The sequence below is a fragment of the Lutra lutra genome, chromosome 9 (genome assembly GCF_902655055.1).
Source record: "Lutra lutra chromosome 9, mLutLut1.2, whole genome shotgun sequence".
Taxonomy (NCBI): Eukaryota; Metazoa; Chordata; class Mammalia; order Carnivora; family Mustelidae; genus Lutra; species Lutra lutra.
Window position 1 is genome coordinate 19,897,046 of NC_062286.1, and position 18,562 is coordinate 19,915,607.

General features: G+C 50.6%; 1 protein-coding gene across 10 annotated transcripts in view; it reads right to left on the minus strand.

Moving 5' to 3' along the window:
- Window positions 1-3,238: 3,238 nt before the first annotated feature.
- The window catches only part of DTNB (dystrobrevin beta), a 238,112-nt gene continuing 222,788 nt past the window's right edge, over window positions 3,239-18,562 (minus strand). For 4 of the 10 annotated variants that reach the window (XM_047745317.1, XM_047745312.1, XM_047745318.1 and 1 more), the window contains 4 exons: window positions 12,712-12,871; window positions 11,935-12,024; window positions 8,579-8,632; window positions 5,778-5,866 (listed from right to left, as the gene is read on the minus strand). In XM_047745317.1, the coding sequence (XP_047601273.1) occupies window positions 5,793-5,866; window positions 8,579-8,632; window positions 11,935-12,024; window positions 12,712-12,871 (378 nt within the window). In that variant the 3' untranslated portion in view covers window positions 5,778-5,792. Of the gene's footprint in view, window positions 3,347-5,268; window positions 5,304-5,750; window positions 5,867-8,578; window positions 8,633-10,705; window positions 11,439-11,934; window positions 12,025-12,711; window positions 12,872-18,562 lie in introns of those variants that run through there. The other 6 variants (XR_007130044.1, XM_047745316.1, XM_047745315.1 and 3 more) reach the window with 6 other exon arrangements.

An 18,562-nucleotide genomic window follows, 5' to 3' on the forward strand; every position in this document is an offset into this window, starting at 1 on the left:
TGGGGCGCTGCAGTCATCATTTCCTCTTAGAATTATACTCTCAGCTTTGGGTAGGCTGAGAGGCAGCAGCCCAGCTGGGGCCCAAACACGGGGGTTGGAGTATGGTATTTGCATTCTGGGGGAAAGCACTTTAGCACATAACCTCCCCAACTGCTAAGACTCTAGACCGTGCAAAACCCACCCAGTCTGGGCATCTGGGATCTCGGTCTTCTGTACGTTCACAGCCTGCCTTGTAATGCGGCCCGCTCGTACACGCCTAGAGGGTAGGTCTTTGTTGATTGTTGAAGACCGCCCCCCCCCCAAAAAAGTGTAGGACCCCTGTCACGGCATGTGTTTCCCAGGGCACCTAACCAAGAAAAATGATTGCTGAGGCCCGTTCTTTTTCTTCCTTTTGACCACTCCTTCCGGCCTGTCTCCACCTGACTGGCCGTGGCTCCTACTCCAAAGTGTGCTCAGTAGTCCTCACGGTGCAGTCTTCGGACCCCCCAGGAGCTTGTGAGAACTGCTACCGAATCAGAAACTGGGACCTAGCTCTCTATAGATTGAGACTTCCAGGAGATTCGGATCCTGAGTTTTAGGACCACTGGTATCGTGTCATATCTAAGAGTCCCAGGGAGGAAGCCTCACTTAGTTCTCTGATCCACACACAGAAAACCTGTTCAGGGACACGTGGCTTGCAGCTATGGGGGTATCTTCCCAAGGAAGATGGGCTACCTACCTCCCACACTTCCAGTACATAATCATCATCTGGCCCCTGGCTTGGGAGAGGCCAGGGGAAGCTAGATTTGGAATCCATGACTGGTTCTTCATAAGTCCTTTGCTTCCAGAAGGTGCCGCAGGAATTCAGATGGCTCCAGGCATTGCCATAGCAACTGTACCTTTCTGAAGCTGCTACGACTATGACTACGGGAGCAGGGAGTAAGCTATGCAAAAGAGGGGGAGTCTGCCAGGGGATAAAACACGAGCAGCCGATGAGGGGGCTGTGAAAGTACATGGAAGCTGGGCCCGCCTGGGATTTCTGGACCTGAGCTTGGTGGAGCCACCACTTCCTCAAGATCCAGGTGGCATTCGGGACCTCTCTAGGGGTCTTCACAGCCACAAAACACCAGCCCAGGGGGCCGATGGTCTTGACAGTATCTGTCACTTCTTTGAAAAGATCCTCTACTCAGGTTAAATTCGAACCCTAAATGGTCACAGAGCAATTAAGAAGGACGCCTCTCCCCAACAAGGTGACACCTGTGTTCTACGTCAGAGCTGAGCAAAGGGACCCGCTTCAAACTTCTGATAGGGACCCGCATTCCACCGCAGCCAAGAAGTCAGGAGGCACCGTGGGGCCTTAGATAACGGTGGATGTTCTAGCTGTAGAAGAGCACGGCTGTTGGCCGGACTTTATACAAAACCCAGCACCCCAGGCACGGTCATGCTGGCATCTGAGCACATCCCTGTCTCATCCCAGGTGCAGGGGAGAGGCTGGGAGTCCCGTGCCTCTCCGGTGGTCGAAGACCTCGAGGCTCCTCCTTGGTGCAAGGACCCGCTGAGAGGTGGAGTTGGGCGGCCTCCCCAGGCCCGGAGGACACTGCCACACACCATGTGCACCTTAGCTGGCCTGAGCACTTGGCTGTTTTGGAACCACTGGTGCTTTCAATCTGACTGTTCTTTGGCTCTTTCTGCTCTGGAAGAAGCAAGCAGTCCACGCAAGGAGCTGGGAGGTGGGGGCAGGGTACAAGGTGTGGGAAGTCAGGACTGTGGGGGAGCATACGGTCTCCCCCCAGGGTCATTCATCCCTGAGACTTGTTATAGCCCTCCCATACCTAATCTCACCGTTGGTTGGCACAGAGTGTTCCCCAGAACTTTCCATATGGTCACTTTCATTCTTGTCCCCTCTGGCCCTCCGGGCAAGGCTGGGTCCCCGTTTCCTCAGTGTGTGGGAGAACCTTTTCACCGGTGCTTTTATTTACCAGAGCCCCTGCTGGCTCTTGAGGGCCTCTGCTCCCTGCTGGTCACAGTTGGGCCTAGGCTGTGCTCAGGAGCTGCTGTGGGAGGCAAGCCCTGCACAGGCACAGGGGCTTCTCCTCGGCTCCCACTTCCTTTTCGCTCACACAGCTGGAGTGATCCGAGTTGCACCTGCCCCCTCACACCCAGCATTCACGACATGGAGGCGCTGGGCCTAGAGGGGCACAGCCCTCCCTCACACAAGCCTTCTCCTCCCTCAGGGGTGGGCGAAAGGGAAACGGCACGGCCTGTGAGAGAGAAGGACGCAGTTACCCCCACCCCTGGGTTCCCCGGACTGCCGGCTCACGAGGTTTCCATGTGACCCTCTCCGTGGGTGGCTACAGGCTGAGCCCAGCGGCTCTGCACCGGCCTCCGCGCAGCGGGCAGGGGTCTGCCGACGCGTGTGTGTTGCCGAGGGGTGGGGGGCGATGAGAGCCAGCTGTGGGGCCTCTCACTTCATTCCAGTCACTGCCCTTTATAAATATTTATAGCAGTTCTCCTACTAAAAATAACATCCTGGAGCCCAGGGAGCAGAAAAAAAATAAATGAAAATCACCGGGAATTGGGATTGATTATCATGTGCGCTGAAGCAGAATGGAAGCCTGCGCAGGGGAGAGGCGGCGCGAGCTCGGCGCCCGGGGGTCAGCGCTCCCTCTGGCGGTCACGGGTCAGCGCGCCCCGCCCGGCCGGCCGCGGGCTGAGCGGCGGAGAACCGAGCGGCTGCCAGGGGAGGCAGCGTCCGGGGCTCTCTGCTCCTCCCGCCCGCGGCCCGCCGAGGCCGCAGAGCAGCGGCATCACCCGGAGCGGGCGGAAGCCTCGCCAGTGCGAGAGAAAGGAAGGAGGCTATTTTTAGCGCTGTGGCCAGGGTGTGAGTGTCTGTAAAACTGAGCAAGGCCTGAAGCTGTCTTTGCACGATACAGGGGAGAAAATCTGTCGGTTTTCAAAGGTCAAAGGTAGGAAGGAAACTTGGGCCCCCACCCCGGGGAGCACCCCACGTGCCGGCAAGAACGCCATCAGGTCACACACACAGGAGATTCGTGCTGTTTCTTTTCTCTTTTCAACCTCCGGGAAAGTTCCTGCTGCAGAGAGGAGACCTGGGCCCGAGGGGAGTGATGAAGATGCTGGTTCATGCAGGGCTGTGCACCGGGGAGGCCCTCTGGCAGCGGGGCGGGGGGGGGGGGGGGGGGCGGCCCCTCCCACTTCCCACCGGCTCGGGCTCCCCTCTCCCTGCCAGGCAGTGACGTCTGGCAGCCTGCAAGCCTGGTCCAGGTGTGCAGCCGGAGGACGGACAGGAATGCGCCTCTGGGGGAGGGCCTCGCCTTCCTCGTGTCAACGCCAGCTTGCCGCATGCCCCCTGTGTAGGACAGACGCGATGTTGTTACTCACGGGCGCCACGGAGGGCCTGCGAGCCAATGCTAACATCTGCTGGGGACAAGACAATGTCCTGCGGCGGGGCTGTTGGGATGCTTACCTTTCAGCTCCGGAGATTTCAAAGAACTGATAACACTCATGCCCCCTTTTAGGGAAAGAGGTATTCTCTTTTCTGGGGTACCTGGAGTTTTTGCAGTCGTTGCTGAGGTCACGGGGTCAGGAAATGTTTCCAGGAAAAAAGAACTGGGTTCACAGGACAAGTTTGGAAGGTGGTGCTTTGTGGGGAAGAAGGATCATGACTGAGGAAGGCACCGAGCTTGGAGAGGTGCCTGTGAACACTGGGTGGAAGGGAAGACAGCCTTAGCCTCAGGCGGCGGGAGGAGGGCAGAACCTAAGGGTCTGGAAAACTGAGCCACCTGAGTTTTGACACTTTTCATCGGACTCTACCACCAGTGAGTTTCTCGTTAACTCCTGACAGGGTCAGAGGGACAGCATCGGGGGACGCCACTCTGCGTCTACTTCTGGCACCAAGCTCCCAGGCCGAGGGCCTGCATTTCCTCATCTGCGTGGAGAGGGTGGGCCAGATGGCTTGGACGTGCCTTTTGCTTATCCCCAGTTCCTCTGTACCCCGGGGAGAGGGGCTCTGGCAGGCTCCTGAGGGGCAAGTCAGCTCCTGACTCTCTCCTTGGCTGGGGCAGCCCAGGCCTGCTGTTGGGAAGGGCCTTGCCTGACTGTGCAGTGAGATTAGGTAGAGCCCTGCCCAAGCCCCGGAGGCCCTGGGCTTTCCAGGGCAGCGGGAGAATTTCTGCAGCTTGCGTGCTTCCCCTCCTAGCTCGCACAATCCCTGAGTCAGTGCGGGCTCAGAGACAGCAGGCCCCACAGTGGGAGCACAACAGAACCCCTCTAGGGCCTGATGCCCATGGCGGGTAGGGGGTGCGGGGCAGCGATCAGGAAAAGGTTGGGAGGCTGCTCCAGGGTGGGACTCCTCAGAAGGGCCCAGAGAAAGTTCCTTTTTCGGCACTGTGGGGCTGCAGCCCTGGTTCTTTGGCCTGGAAGATCTGTAATGGGGAAGGCGGCCTGACTCACACAGAAGTACAGGATGGGAGGGAAGGCAAGATCAACAAAAAGACATCTCATGGCCAAACCAAGGACATCCTTGAAAGAACTCTTCCCCTGAACAGATTTGGTTGTCCAATTATTTTCATCCCTTCTTTCTAGTGAGCAGGCCCCAAAGCCACAAGATCTCAGAACTGGGGGGAAAGAAGAGTTAAGGTCCTTAGATGGAAAGATGTGAAAGATTAATCCCTAAAGCAATGAGCACTGTCCTCTGGGGAGGTCTGTGCTTGCATTAATCGTTTTAGGACGGAGGGTGCAGGTTGGCCGGCACTGCAGGGAGGGACGGGGGGGGGTGCGTTATGGAGGGAGGGGGATCCTGCAGGATGGGAATTCAGTCTGCGGTCCGGTACGTGGCAGCTCACAGCTCTGGGTGTCGGAACCCCAGGGTGCTGGCAGTGGTTTGGACCCGTGGAGAGAAATGACAGTGGCCGTGGGCCATCAGGAGCAAGGTGGCAGAGGTCCCACGGCCTGTTTCAGCCAGCAGGTCTTGGTCCGCCAGCTACATCCAGCCCCGGGCACCACCAAGTCATGCCTGAGGCCCAGGCCAGGCCCAGTGGAGCGCAAGATGGGTTAGAGCCTGGGAAGGGGGCCAAGAGGGTCTGATGGCAGGGCTGCAGCAAAGGGGAAAGGTGGCAGCTGGGCTCTTTAAAGGGAAAACTTTACTTGAATCTTCACCCTTTAGGGTGGCTCTGGCTTGGATGGTGTGACCAGGGCAAGGGAGGAGGGGGACAAAGACATAAGCTGCAAAGGGAGAGGAACCGTGAGGAGAGAAGAGAACATGGTACTCACCTGCGCTTCCTCTCTGGCTCAGCTCCTCTGCTAACCTGTACAGCATGGACACAAACAACACACAGAAGTCACGCCTGGGGTCCCCTCACCAGCCCATTTCTTCTCTCAGGGGACTGCACAGACCCAAGGGCTTTTGGACTTGCCTCTCCCCTCGCTGCCCCGGATGCTGACTTTTCCCAAGCAGGTATGGCAAGGGCAGGGAGAGTCACGCTACCTACAACCGGCAGCTGCAGCGAATATAAAACAGGCGTGGGGGCCGTCTCTTGGGAGAAGGAGAACAATAGTACTAACACGGACATGAAGCCACCCTAAGTCTGGGGAGCGGTTATATCGGGGGCATAGCCCATCCCTTGGTTCTGAAAGTGACGAACGTGAGAAGGAATTAAATTTTGATATGGGCAGTATCTCCTGCCTGTGGGCATATCTGCTTGGGAATACTAAACCACTCCCGCTCACCCTGAAATCCTGAACACTGCCCGCACCCTCAAACGCCTGAGGAGTCACACAGGGCCACGGCCGTCAGTCTACCAGATAGGCACCAGCGCTCTCGGAGCATGCAAGCTGGATTTATAGCTCCCAACACCGTGGGTGGCAGGTTCTGGAGAGGCAATTCTGAAGGGCAGAGGAGCATAAGATGAGGCTCTGGAGGGGCTGAGATGAATTTCGGGCTCTGCCGTAATATGTTAGTCTGTTTCATCTACGTAGTCTTGGATACAAGTATCGGCACTCCAGGTGAGCAGTGAGGGGTGGCAAAGTCAGAGGGGCACCCCAGGGGAGCAGAAGCATTCCCCAGGATGCAGCCAGACGGAGATCCAGGGGAGGGCAGAGAGGGGGCTGAGGTAAGGGTGAATGTGGTCAGGAAGTCCAGCTCGGTCATGAATTCTTTGAAAGTGCCCATTTGGTTCTTATGGTTTTTGCGCTCAGCAGACTACATCTGCCTGACAGGGTGCTGAGCAGGTTGTGTTGATGTGAGGTCAGCATGATTTCAACCCTGAAGCAGCAAACCAGCGCTCTAGGGCTGGTAGTTACTGTTCTCTGATGCCTTGGTGACACCAGTTGCCACCATATTGGTCTACAGTAAGAGCAAATGCCCAGACCACAGCTGACAATCAGAAGGTCCATTCATAAAACACTTGGGTTATACCCCTACCCACATACCCACTACGGTACAGCTACAAAAACATATCCTGGGACCTGTACAATGCTGAGAGTCAAACATTTGTTTAAAACCCTATCCATGTCTCACCCCAACTCTTAACACTCCCTCCGGACAGCACCTAAAGCCACAGAAACAGAAACTCAGGGGCTCTCACAGGGACAGACAGAAATGCTCATTTATGCACTGGAAGAGAGATGGAGAGACACGGAGAGCAGGAGGGAAGGAAAGGAGAGATACTGGCAGGGAACACGGGTGCAGACAGAGGCCCCTGAGACCAGGAGGCGTCGGGTGAGGGAAGCCATGTCCGTCCTCCATGTCTGCAAAGAATGCAGGGAGGCTGAGAGGAAGCTATGGGAAAAGCTACGGGGAAAGAAGGGTGAAAGGGAAGAGAGACCAAAGCAGCAGCTGTTACGTCTTCAGCAGAGAACATTCCACATGAACGCTGGGATCTGGCTGGGTTGTGTGTGTGTGCGCGTGTATGACTGGAGCACAAGCTGATGGAGTGTAAACTTATCCCCGTCATCTCCTCCCCTCTTTGCCTCTTGCACAACAACCCTCCTGCCTTCTTCCTGGCCCACTCTCAGCCCCGAAAGTTGGTCCTTTCTACCATGCCCTGTAGCCCTGCTAGATATCTCCAGCATGGAGAGGAGCACCTCGACTTCTGACATTTTGGTGGCCATGCCAAATATGTAATTCTCCTCAATTCCTCGCAGTTACTGTCCATGGCCTTGCAGGCCTCGCTCTGACTCACTAGATAACCATGGCACCTGGACTATGTCTCTCTTCCCCTCCCAGGCTCCTCCTCCAGACTCAGAGTCCTGATGGGGCTCGGCTCTCTTACCCACGACAGCCCCCGTGGGCAGCGGTGCTACAGACCCTCATCCCCACGTGTTCTCCTTTCCCGTCACAGCTGCTTGGCTTGCAGCTCCCACTCAACTTCTTCCCACCCTTCCTTATGACTTTCCTCACCTGCCTAGTCTACCTGCTGCTCAGAAGAAAGCGTGGGGGCTGGCATCAGCCGCCCCGGCAGAATCCCGGCTCTACCCACTACTCCCGTGCAGGTTCCTGTACCACCCGGAGCCCTGTCTTGAATCTTTCCTTGTGGGCAATGAATTCAGACCGAAGGGGTGAGCTCAGAGCAGAGCATCCAGCCGGGGCGGGGGGAGTGGGCGCACCTTCCCCAGCCCAGCCTCCTCCGGGCGGCTCCCACTCTCTCCCAGACAAAGCACTCCAGCACATCACCTGGCTTCTTTCCCTGTATTTGTTCATCTGCTGATACCCTGCTCTGTGCCAGGCACCGTTCTGGGCACTGGGGATACATCCTGAACAAGAGAGACCAAAATCTCTTACATTTTGGAGGAATCTGGAAACAGACATTAATACCGGACAGATACAACAGCTAGCTCTCCAATGTTCTGTGTTCAGCATAACACAGACTCATGAAGATGAAGAGTGTGTAGTGTGGCATCAGAAAGACCCAGTTCAAAGAGCCTATTTTCTCACTTGTAAAATCGGGACATCATTATGTATCTCCGAGGGTTGTTAAGTATTAATTAGATAATACACGGACATCATTTAGCACAGCTCTTTGTACATAACAAGTTATTAAGCACGTTTTATGCACAATAAAACTAGGAAGGCATTACTCTCCTCTGCTGATACCTTTCTTTATTGCTTTTAATTCTTCCATTGAGGTCACAAAACCATTTAGCTATTCTGCCCACAATAATCTCTTCCTTTTCAGAAACCCTTCTCATGTTTGTAATCACACACTCAGAGTTTGATGATTAACTTTCCTGCCACTTCATTTTATCTCCTATTTATTTTGCATATCTCTGTCTTGCCTCCCTAACTATATTATAAACTCCTGGAGGCAAAGGGTCATGTCGTGTGCTTTCCTGGTATCTACTTCCTACGTCCGAACCCTCTGTCACAGTGTTAGGAAGTCAGGAGGCTTTTGTGGATCGCCTGACACCACCACCTCCTTGATGGTCAGTTGGGAAAAGCAGGCCGAAGGCCCTTTTGGGGGCCTGGAAGCTTGGGGAAACGGGCAGCAGGAAGAAAAGCAGAAACAAAAGGGGGGAGCGTTCCCTCAAGAGCAATGTAGCTCTGCCTCCCACTCCAACTAGGGGTCCTGAGAGCTCCCTTTACCTCTGTCCTTCCCATCCTGCTTCTTCTCCTCTTCTTCCTCTGCACCTTCCTCTGCTGTGAAAACAAGTCCAAGGTGGCCAGTGACCCTTCAGCACAGCACAAGCTGTGGGAGGAGGGTGTAGGAGGAGGGTGAAGGGAATGACTTAGCAGGCTTGGGATGAAGCCCTAGCTCAAGGCTCGGGGTCACAGGCCTCCAAGGGTTCGGACACGCACCTGGCCTGCCCCGTGTGCGGCACACATGCTGGCGCTCTTTACCCACGAGCTCTGAGCCCCCGGGGCAGTGCAGGCTGAGAGGTCACCCGTCCTGCTGCAGGTTCTGTGGCTGGCTTCCCTGGTGACTGGGGTGGGGGTCGCTGCCTTTTCTCGATGCCTGCTTTCCCGAAGGTGACCACACCTACTAGGGATATACCTAACATCTTGCATCCCAGTTCAAGAAAGCAACTGTCAGAGTACATGGTCAGGAATAACTAGATTGACACCAGCTTCTGTTAAGAGAAGACAACCCAAAACCAGAAGTTTTAGCTGACAACAAACTTAAAGTGACTGAACAGCAAAGTGGCTGTGTGGAAAAAGCTAATGCCCTCTCAGGTTGCTTTCCCAGGGCCCTTGCTCAGGGAGGCTACAGGTCACTGTGCTCCACAGGGAGCTGGTCCCCCATCATAGGGAGAAGTGTGCTCAGCTCTGGGAACTCACTTTGAATTGAGACCTTGATGCTCTTGGCCACATCCTAAGGTGGGCAAGAAAATGGTGAAGTGAAAAGCACGTCACATTAAGAATGGCTGAAGAAACAGCAAACAGTTACCTTTAAGAGGAGAAGGCTTGGGGACAGCCATGCTTCCTGTCATTGAATACTGGAAAGCCTAAATTAACAGGAACGGGAGGTCCTAAATCTACTCTGCGTAGCTTCAGACGATGGGATGAGGACAAACTGCTTACAGAAAGGCAAAGTTTGGCTCCCTGATAAGGAAGAACTTCACGGTGATGAGAGCGGGTCATGAGTGAGCTCGCTGGAAATATTCCAAGGACTTTTATATTGGGCAGCTAGCTGATTAAATGACTTCTAGGATCTTTTCCAACCCTAAGATTCTATTATTTGTGAAAATAGTTTTAAAAAGATGAGGAGGAGCAGCTTTGGCTATAAATAATATGTGCACATGGGACGGAAAATATTTAAAGACAATTTGAGTATCTCACCTCATCCTAACACAACCCCCAATAAAGAGAGTAAACATGCGTGGGTGCTGGGTGGGCCCCTTCCATTCACCCAGAAACTGGCAGCCTCACACGTAAGGGGCATCTAGCTCTGCAGTTTGTGCGGGTGCAGTGTCACGTGCAGACTTAGTCCACACCTACCTGTGGACTTCAGGGCTTGAGAGAGCAGAGCATCAGTGAAAGGGGCCCTTGTGGGGCTGCGAACCTGACCTCCAGTCCTGTGTGGGCAGAGGGCACTGTGGCAGCAAGAGCACTGCTGTGTCCCCTCCACACCTGAGTTCTAGGACTGGCCTTTGCCCCTTTAAGATGCACAACTTCAGGCAATCGGTTTTCTGATAATCACTCACTGCCTTTCCAAAGAGGACTTGACAACGTGATCTCTAAGGTACTTTCTGAAGACATCAAAGAACTGTGTTAAAACCATCCTTTCCTGCCACGAGAGACTGCCTATAACCTTTTACATTTTTGTGAATATATTTGGTCTCTGGGTGCTGTGTGTTTGATGGTGTCCAGTTATCTCTCCTCCTAGTGTGATGGGTTCATGAGCTACTGATCTTGGCCAAATCCTAGTAAGTGTTCGGGAGGCACAGTGTGATTAATTTCCACGGCCTGAAATTCCTTCTAAAAGTTGGATTTCTGGCACCTGTGGGAAACTATATTATGGAAGGGACTTTCTAATCACCTGTGAAGTCATCTCAAAGGCAGTCACCTCTTCTACTTATGTGTATTTGTGGGGAGGGCAGTGCTTCTGACAAGGACGGAGAAATGAGCCTGGGTGGCTCAGTCATTGAGCATCTACCTTTGGCTCAGGTCATGATCCCAGACTCCTGGGATGGAGCCCTGTATCGGGCTCCCTGCTTGGCAGGAAGTCTGCTTCTCCCTCTCCCTCTCTCGCTGCTTGTGTTCCCTCTCTCGCTGTCCCTCTCTGCCAAATAAATAAATTTAAAAAAAAAAAAAAAAAAAAAAAGGATTGAGAAATGGTACCAGAACAGAGGCAGCATCCCCTTCACACTCCCTGCAAGGGGGAACCAGCATCTTATCTTAACTGCCTTGGGAAAACCAACCCAGGCCATGCACTTACTCTCTTCTAAGTGGAAATCAGCAGGTTTGAGGGGGAACCACGGGCCAGCCATAGGTATATGCTTTCTCCTTTAAAGGTCTGAGGACATACCCGAGGCTTCCCTGCCCTCAGAGTGGGGACTGATGATTTCAGTGGCTGTGTTTGAACAGCCCATGGGAAACCTGCTTTACATTTTTATTTAATAGCCTTGTTAAGTGACTCCAAGGCATTTAAAAGCACTATATTAGCTGAAAAGAAACAACAGAGGACCATGGGTATACTCAGGGAGAGAACCTGTCTGTCTAATAGGGAACATGGGAATCTGACCACTGTAAACAAATTAGTAAACATCTGGCAGTTACAAAGCTAAGGGAGTCATGGGGATTCTTGACAATATGACGATAGCGGAACTGCCTTTTATGATTTCTCTCTTTCCTGGGTTTTACATAAAGGGAAAAATACGGTGAGGGTCTCCGGACAGTCACTGAAAGAGCTAAGCGCGGGAGAGACGAGGAAGGAGCTGCATTGACCACCGAACAGAGGGCGAAGAGCGACAGACGCAGGTGACAGCTTCAGTGAGACCAGAGCCTAGTCACCGACAAAAGGAGAGAAGAGGGTTTCAAGATCAAGTCAAATGGGAGAGAGCAGAAAGACAGCTCGAGAACATCCAGAAGCTTTTTGTGGCCGATTCGGTCTGGTCATCCAGGAAAGCTTCCGCGTGAGGCTGCGAGCAGCGCTGGGGAAAGAGCGGCTGTGGCCGTGGCGCGGGTGGGGTCGCGCCTCGGGGGTCGCGCGTCGGGGGGGGGGGGGGGGGGGGGGGCGCAGGGGTAGGGCGGGGGCTGGGCCGCGCTCGTGCTACAGGGCGGAGCCTGCAGAGAAACAGACCGTGAGCGTGTGCGTGACCGCGAGCAGGGCGGGCGCGGTCCGCGGGAGGCCGTCGGGGGCCCTCCTGGAAGGCGGAAAGACGGAGCGGTGAGCGCAAGCGGAGCGGCTGCGGGCGAACATTCGAGCACGCGGGTGCAAGTGAGGAGGGCGCGGGGACGCGAGGGGGCGCGGGAGGCCGGGCGGGAGCTCTGGGCTTCACCTGAGTGGAGCTCCTTCACCAGGGACGACATGGTGTTGGTGATGGAGTCCGCGGCCACCAGCAGGTCATTGCGGAGGTTTCTCCTCGTACCTGAGGGCAGTCAGAGCAGATGGCGGGGCCGCGTGAGGCCCCCAAGGCCTTGTCCTCCTCCCTCTTCTCTCCCTGAAGAGCGGGACCCTGTGGGCTGCGCGCTTCCCGGCCGCAGTCCGGAGACTTGGATTCCAGAACCAACAGCGCTGGGAGGGTGGGCTGGGGGGGCCCGAGGCAGGACTGGACTCTGCGGGGCTCCACGAGCCAGTTCCGTCTCTGCCCAGAGGACACTCGCTCAGCTGCCGCGGCCTCCCGGCCTCCGTGACACGGCAGCCGCCGGCTGGTCACACGGGTGGCAGCACGGTCCTGTGGGCAGTCCCACTCTTCCTCCTTTTACTCGCTCTACAGATTTCCAGGCAGAGCACAACTTCGGGAACTGTTCCATCTGATTCCTCCAGAGCAGGCGGCAAAGCCCAAAGGACAAGTCACGTAACAAAATCCGGGGGGAAAAAGGGCACGGAAGCCGCAGAGGCTGGTCTTCACAAACACAAAGCCTGCAGCCCCCCGCCGGGACAGCAGCCAGTCTGGTGACGAGGGACCAGCACCTGACTCTACACCGTCTGTGAAAGTCTGATCACTGCAAGCTACCCACGCAAAAGAAAAGAACCTAGAACAATCTCGGCGGGGATCTTGTTGGTGCTGCCAGACCCCTCTAGCTCTGCCCTGTATCCTGCCCCCAAAGCTCACCTTGGGCAAAGGCCTCCTGCAGGTCTCCCCCGACTCCGCTCAGTGGGTCCTGCGGGCAGTGCGTGGGGGTGGAGCCGGCGGACGTGGAGCGCACGGGCATGGGCATCGGGCGGCCGCCTCCGTGCGTGGGCGACGTGTGCGGTGACCCTGTGGCCTGAGCCTGGGAGAATCAGAGAGATGCAACATGTTATCTCGGGCAGCTTCCCTCTTTGAGGATGGGGAAAGGCCTTTTTCTCAGTCAGTCCAAGCCCAGCGACACAGCTGCGGTTCACACAGTGGGGCAGTGCCCTGCAGGATCACCTTTGAAAGGACGGAGTCAGGCTGCCTCCAGGACTGCGGAGAGGAAGAAAAGGAAAAAAAGAAAGGAAGGTGGGGAGGGAGAAGGAGAGAGGATACCATCAGACTGGACTAAAAGTGGGAGGGAAAGTAGAGGCTAGCACGGCGGTGGGAGGGCTGCCTTGCAGGTACACTGAGCACAGTAGCAGGTCCAGGATCCGAGGGGGGTTAGGCCACGCAGTTGAGAAATGATACACAAACATCTTCCTTTTCCTTCTTTCTTTCTTTTTTTCTTTTTTTTTTTTTTTTGCAAACACATTTATGTACATTATCTCATTTGACCCTCACAACAACTTGTGAATAGAAAGGGCGTACATTTTGGTACCCATTTTATGGAAGAAAAACATGATGAAAAGAGTAAGAGCTTTGTGTCAAGCAACACAGCTCATGGAGATGTGGGAATAACCCCATCTCCTCCACAGGCAATGACGCACACTCTGCACCCCTGCAGCCCCCAGACCACTGCAACCATGTGCCTAAGCATGTGTCAGGAGCTTGGCCACAGGCTGCGTCCCAGGGGCCAGGTCACTGCACTTATCAAACGCACAGTGAAGCCTTTCAGAGCATTCCATGAGGACTAAGTGAGAAGGGACACATGTTTAGCGGAAACTGAACTTTCCTTGTGAAGGTTGTTACAGTTTTGGAGAAAGCTTGGAGTCATGGGATAACACTGAAAGATTCTAGTTAAAGGGAGCTCCCTGAGATTTGGGCCCCACTGCCGTTCAGAGCAAGGGAAACTGGGTGTGGTGTACAATGGGTTTTCTGTGGAAACGAAACTGGGAAAACATAAGCCAAAGTTTGCAAATGAGTTAAACAAAGAGATTTATCTTTTGGGGTTCTAGTTCAGAAACTCCCCACACAACAGTATCTGCCCCAAGTGTACTGACAGCTTATCTGCACAAAGCCTTACCTCAATGCTTCAGCCAGTGTGGGCACTGCACTCACCAGAAATGATTTGTTCTCCATGACTCTTAACTTTGATTTGCAGGAGTACATGTATGTATATTTTGAGAATTTTAAAATATATAGGAGGATAAAAAGTCTAACATAATAAAGCACCCCCGTTGATAATTGCTCATATTTTGTCAAGGTCAACCTAAAAATATTGCAGATAAGTGTGAAGACCCTTTTGACCACCAATTCTGTCCAATCCCAGTCCCTCCTCTCACCCCTTCAGAGGCAGTGATTATCAAATATTTTGGGGTGAATTTTTTTTACCTGTGTGTACATATATAACTACAAATAATCTATAATATTCTTGCTTTTAAATTTTACATGAATGGTATCATACCATGCATATCATTTTGTAATTTGTTTTTATCACTTAACGTACTTTCTGAGATCTTCCCATGATACAAATGACAGGAACTTTGACCCTTACCTCACATTATATACCAAAACTAACTCAAAAGGGACATACCAAATATAAGAACTAACCCATAAAAACTCTTAGAAGAAAAGATTAGGTGACAGCTTTTTAGATATGACACATAAAGTACAAGCTACAAAAGAAAATAAACTGGATTTCATCAAAATTGAAAATTTTTTCAAAGGCCACCTTAGGAAGGTGAAAAGACAACTCAAAGAATGAGAGCACATTTTTGCAAATCATCTATCAGATGAGGGGCTTGTATCTAGAATACGGAAAAAACTCTTAACACTCAATAATAAAAGGATAAGTAACCTAATAAAAATGGATAAAGGGCCTGAAAAGATGTTTCTCCAAAGAAGACATACAAATGTCCAATAAGCACATGAAAAAAATGCTTGACAACATGAACCATCAGGGAGATGCAAATCAAAACCACAATGAAACACCACTTCACACCCACTCGGATGGCTACATTAAAAAGATAATAACAAGTGTTGACAAGGATGTGGAACATCCTTGCGTGCTTGCATGCTGCTGGTAGGAACAGAAAATGGTGCATTCCTGTTGCTTTAGAAAGCAATCCGGCAGTTCCTCAGCAAGATTAAACATGGAGTGCTATTCGACCCAGCAATTCCACTTCTACGTGTACATACCTGAAAACATAGGTCTACACAAAAATTTGTACACAAGTGTTCATAGCAGCATTACCTGTAACAGTTGAAAAGTGGAAACAATCCAAGGGCCCATCAACGGATGAATGATTTAAATAAAAATGCTCGATACAGTTGACCCTTGAACAACATGGATTTGAACTGCAGTCCACTTAAATGTGGATTTTATAAAGAAATACAGCCCAGCCCTGTATATGTATTTTCTTTATTATTTTCTTCAACATTTTCTTTTCTCTGGCTCACTTTATTGTAAGAATACATATAATACATATAACACAAAATATGTGTTAACTATTTTATGGGTAAGGCTTCTGGTCAAGAGTAGGCTATTAGTAATTAAGTTTAGGGGGAGTCAAGAGTTATAGACAGATTTCTGACTGTGCAGGAGGTCAGTACCCCTCACATCCCCACCATTGTCCAAGGGTCAGCCAAATAGGATTTGGCACATAAAGGAATGAAGTACAGATGCATGCTACAAAATGGACAAAACCTGAAGAGATTATACCAAGTGAAATAAGCCAGTTACAAAAGACCGAATATTATTTGATTACATTTATATGAAATGTCTACAATAGGAAAATCCATAGAGACAGAAAGTAGAGTAGTGGTTGCCTGGGGATAGGGGTCTGGGAGAAATGAGGAGTGAGTGCTAGTGGGTATGGGATTCTTTCAGAGGGCGATGAAATGTTCTAAAGTTGACTGTGGTGATTGCTGCACAATTCTGTGAATATAGTAAAAACAACTGTATTTTAGGCTTCAAAATGGTGAATTGTATATAGTATGTGACCTACATCTCAATAAAACTGTTATTAAAAAGATACCACTAAGAAAAATAAAAAGGTAAGTCATAGACTGGAAAAACATATTTATAAATTATATCTGATAAAATTGTGGGTCTTTGTAATGATTTTTTAAAATTTGACACCAAAAGCAAAGGCAGTGGAACCAAAAATAAACAAGTGGGACTACATCAGAAGTAAAAAGCTTCTGTATAGCGAGGAAACCATCAACAAAATGAAAAGCAACCTGCAAAATGGGAAAAAATAGCACCTATAATAAGTTGTTAACATCTAAAATATATAATGAATTCATACAACCCAATAGCAAAAACATACAACAAAAAACCCCAATCTAATTTAAAAAATGGATGGAGAAGGGGCGCTTGGGTGGCTCAGTAGGTTAAGCATCTGCCTTCAGCTCAGATCATGATCCCAGGGTCCTGGGATCGAGCCCCACATTGGGCTCCCTGTTCATTGAGGAGCCTGCTTCTCTCTCTCCCACTCACCCTGCTTGTGCTCAATCTCTCTGTCAAATAAAGAAATAAAATCTTAAAAAAAATGGACAGAGGAACCAGGCATTTCCCCAAAGTTATACAAATGGCCAACATGTGTATGAAAAGATGCTCAAAATTCATGAATTATCAGGGAAACATAAATCAAAACCACAATGAGATATCACTTCACACCTGTGAGGATGTTATCAAAATGATAAGAGATACACACTGGTGAAGATATGCAGAAAAGGGAACCCTGTGTACTACTGGTGGGAAGGTAACCTGGGGCAGTCACTACAGAAAACAGTACAGAAGTTCTTCAAAAGATTAAAAGAAAATGAAAACAGGATCTAGAAGAAATATCTGCATTCCCACGTTCACTGCAGCACTATTCACAGTAGCTAAGATATGGAAACAATCTAAGGGTCCATCCCAGATAAATGGCCAAACAAGAGGCGGCATATATGTACAATGGGATATTATCCAACCATGAGAAAGAATGTCCTGTTGTTTGCGACAATATGGATGGACCTTGAGGGTATTACACTAAGTAAAATAAGCCAGACAGAGAAAGACAAATATTGCATGGTCTCACTTATACGTGGAAGCCAAAAAGAGTCAGACTCATAGAAACAGAGTAGAAAAGTAGTTGGGGCCAAGGGTCAGGGGAAATAGGAAAAGGTTGGAAAAAGGGTACAGACTTTCAGCTGTAAGATACATAAGGTCGGAGGATGTAATGTAAAGCATGTCAACTATAGCTGGTAACACTACTGTCTAGCTGAAATTGGCTAAGAAGGTAAAACTTCAGTGTTCTCACACACACAAAAAGATAAATATGTGAGGTGATGGATATATTAATTACCTAGATAGAATCCTTTCACCACGTGTGTGTGTATCAAGTCACCCCAATATCCCTTTAAATATCTTACAAGTTCGTAGGTCAAGAGAGCAGAAATGGAAAAAAGAGAGAGAATAAACAAACAAAAAACAAACTTGTGTCCAGAACATATAAAGAACTCTTAGAGCTGAATAAGAAGAAGATAACCCAACTGTGAAACAGGCAAAGATTGACTAGATGATTCACTGAAGATGACGTACAAATGGGCCAATAATCACATGACAAAGGCTCAAAAGAGGAGCCAATAGAGAAATGAAAATTGAAATGATGATGAGATATCACTTACCTACTGAAACAGCGACAACCAAAAAGACTAACAGACGTGGGAAAACCGAAACTCTTATACATTGCTGACGGGACTGTAAAATGCCACAGCTAACTTTGGAGAACAGTTTGGCAGGTTCTTAAAATGGTAACGTAAACCTACCATATAACCCAGCAACCTCACTCCTGGGAATGGGCCCAAGAAAAATGAAAACATATGCCCACCGAAACCTGTACACAATGCTCATGAGCTACAGCCTAATAGGCCCAAAGTGGAAAAAAACCAAAAGTTGACTGACTGGTGAGTCGATGGACGGAATGTGGTTGATCCATAAAATGGAGGACTGTGATGTATCCTTGTGCTATTCTTTTTTTTTTTTTTTTAAAGATTTATTTATTTATTTATTTGACAGGCAGAGATCACAAGTAGGCAGAGAGGCAGGCAGAGAGAGAGAGAGAGAGAAAGAGAGAGAGAGAGAGGAGGAAGCAGGCTCCCCGCTGAGCAGAGAGCCCGACTCAGGGCTCGATCCCAGGACCCTGGGATCATGACCTGAGCCAAAGGCAGAGGCTTTAACCCCCTGAGCCACCCAGACGCCCCTCTTTGTGCTATTCTTGCTATTGTTTAACTTTTATAACAATTTCCCACTGATAATTAAACATGTTCTATCTTGTGAAATACTTTTTGTCAGTCCTTAAGGAACATGTGTTATTCATTATTTTTTTCAGGGTCTATATCTTTCTTTCCAGCATCTCAGGAATCCAGTTTTGTTTGGAGAACATTTTCACATATTAATCATTGTATTTTGGGGAACCAAAATACACCTCCACCTTGTACCCTGTAACTGCCACCATGCCTTGCTTTTCTGGCCATTTTGGGTGAAGAAGGAGCAAATAATAAAGTATAACACGCACTCTGGTTTGCAAAGTGTTTTTGAACAGTCAGATCCGGCAGTTCCAGCCCCAATCCAAACAAGATAATGAAGCTGGGAGGGAGAATCTTCAGGAAAGCAAGAACGTCCATGCAGTGGCCTGGCTAT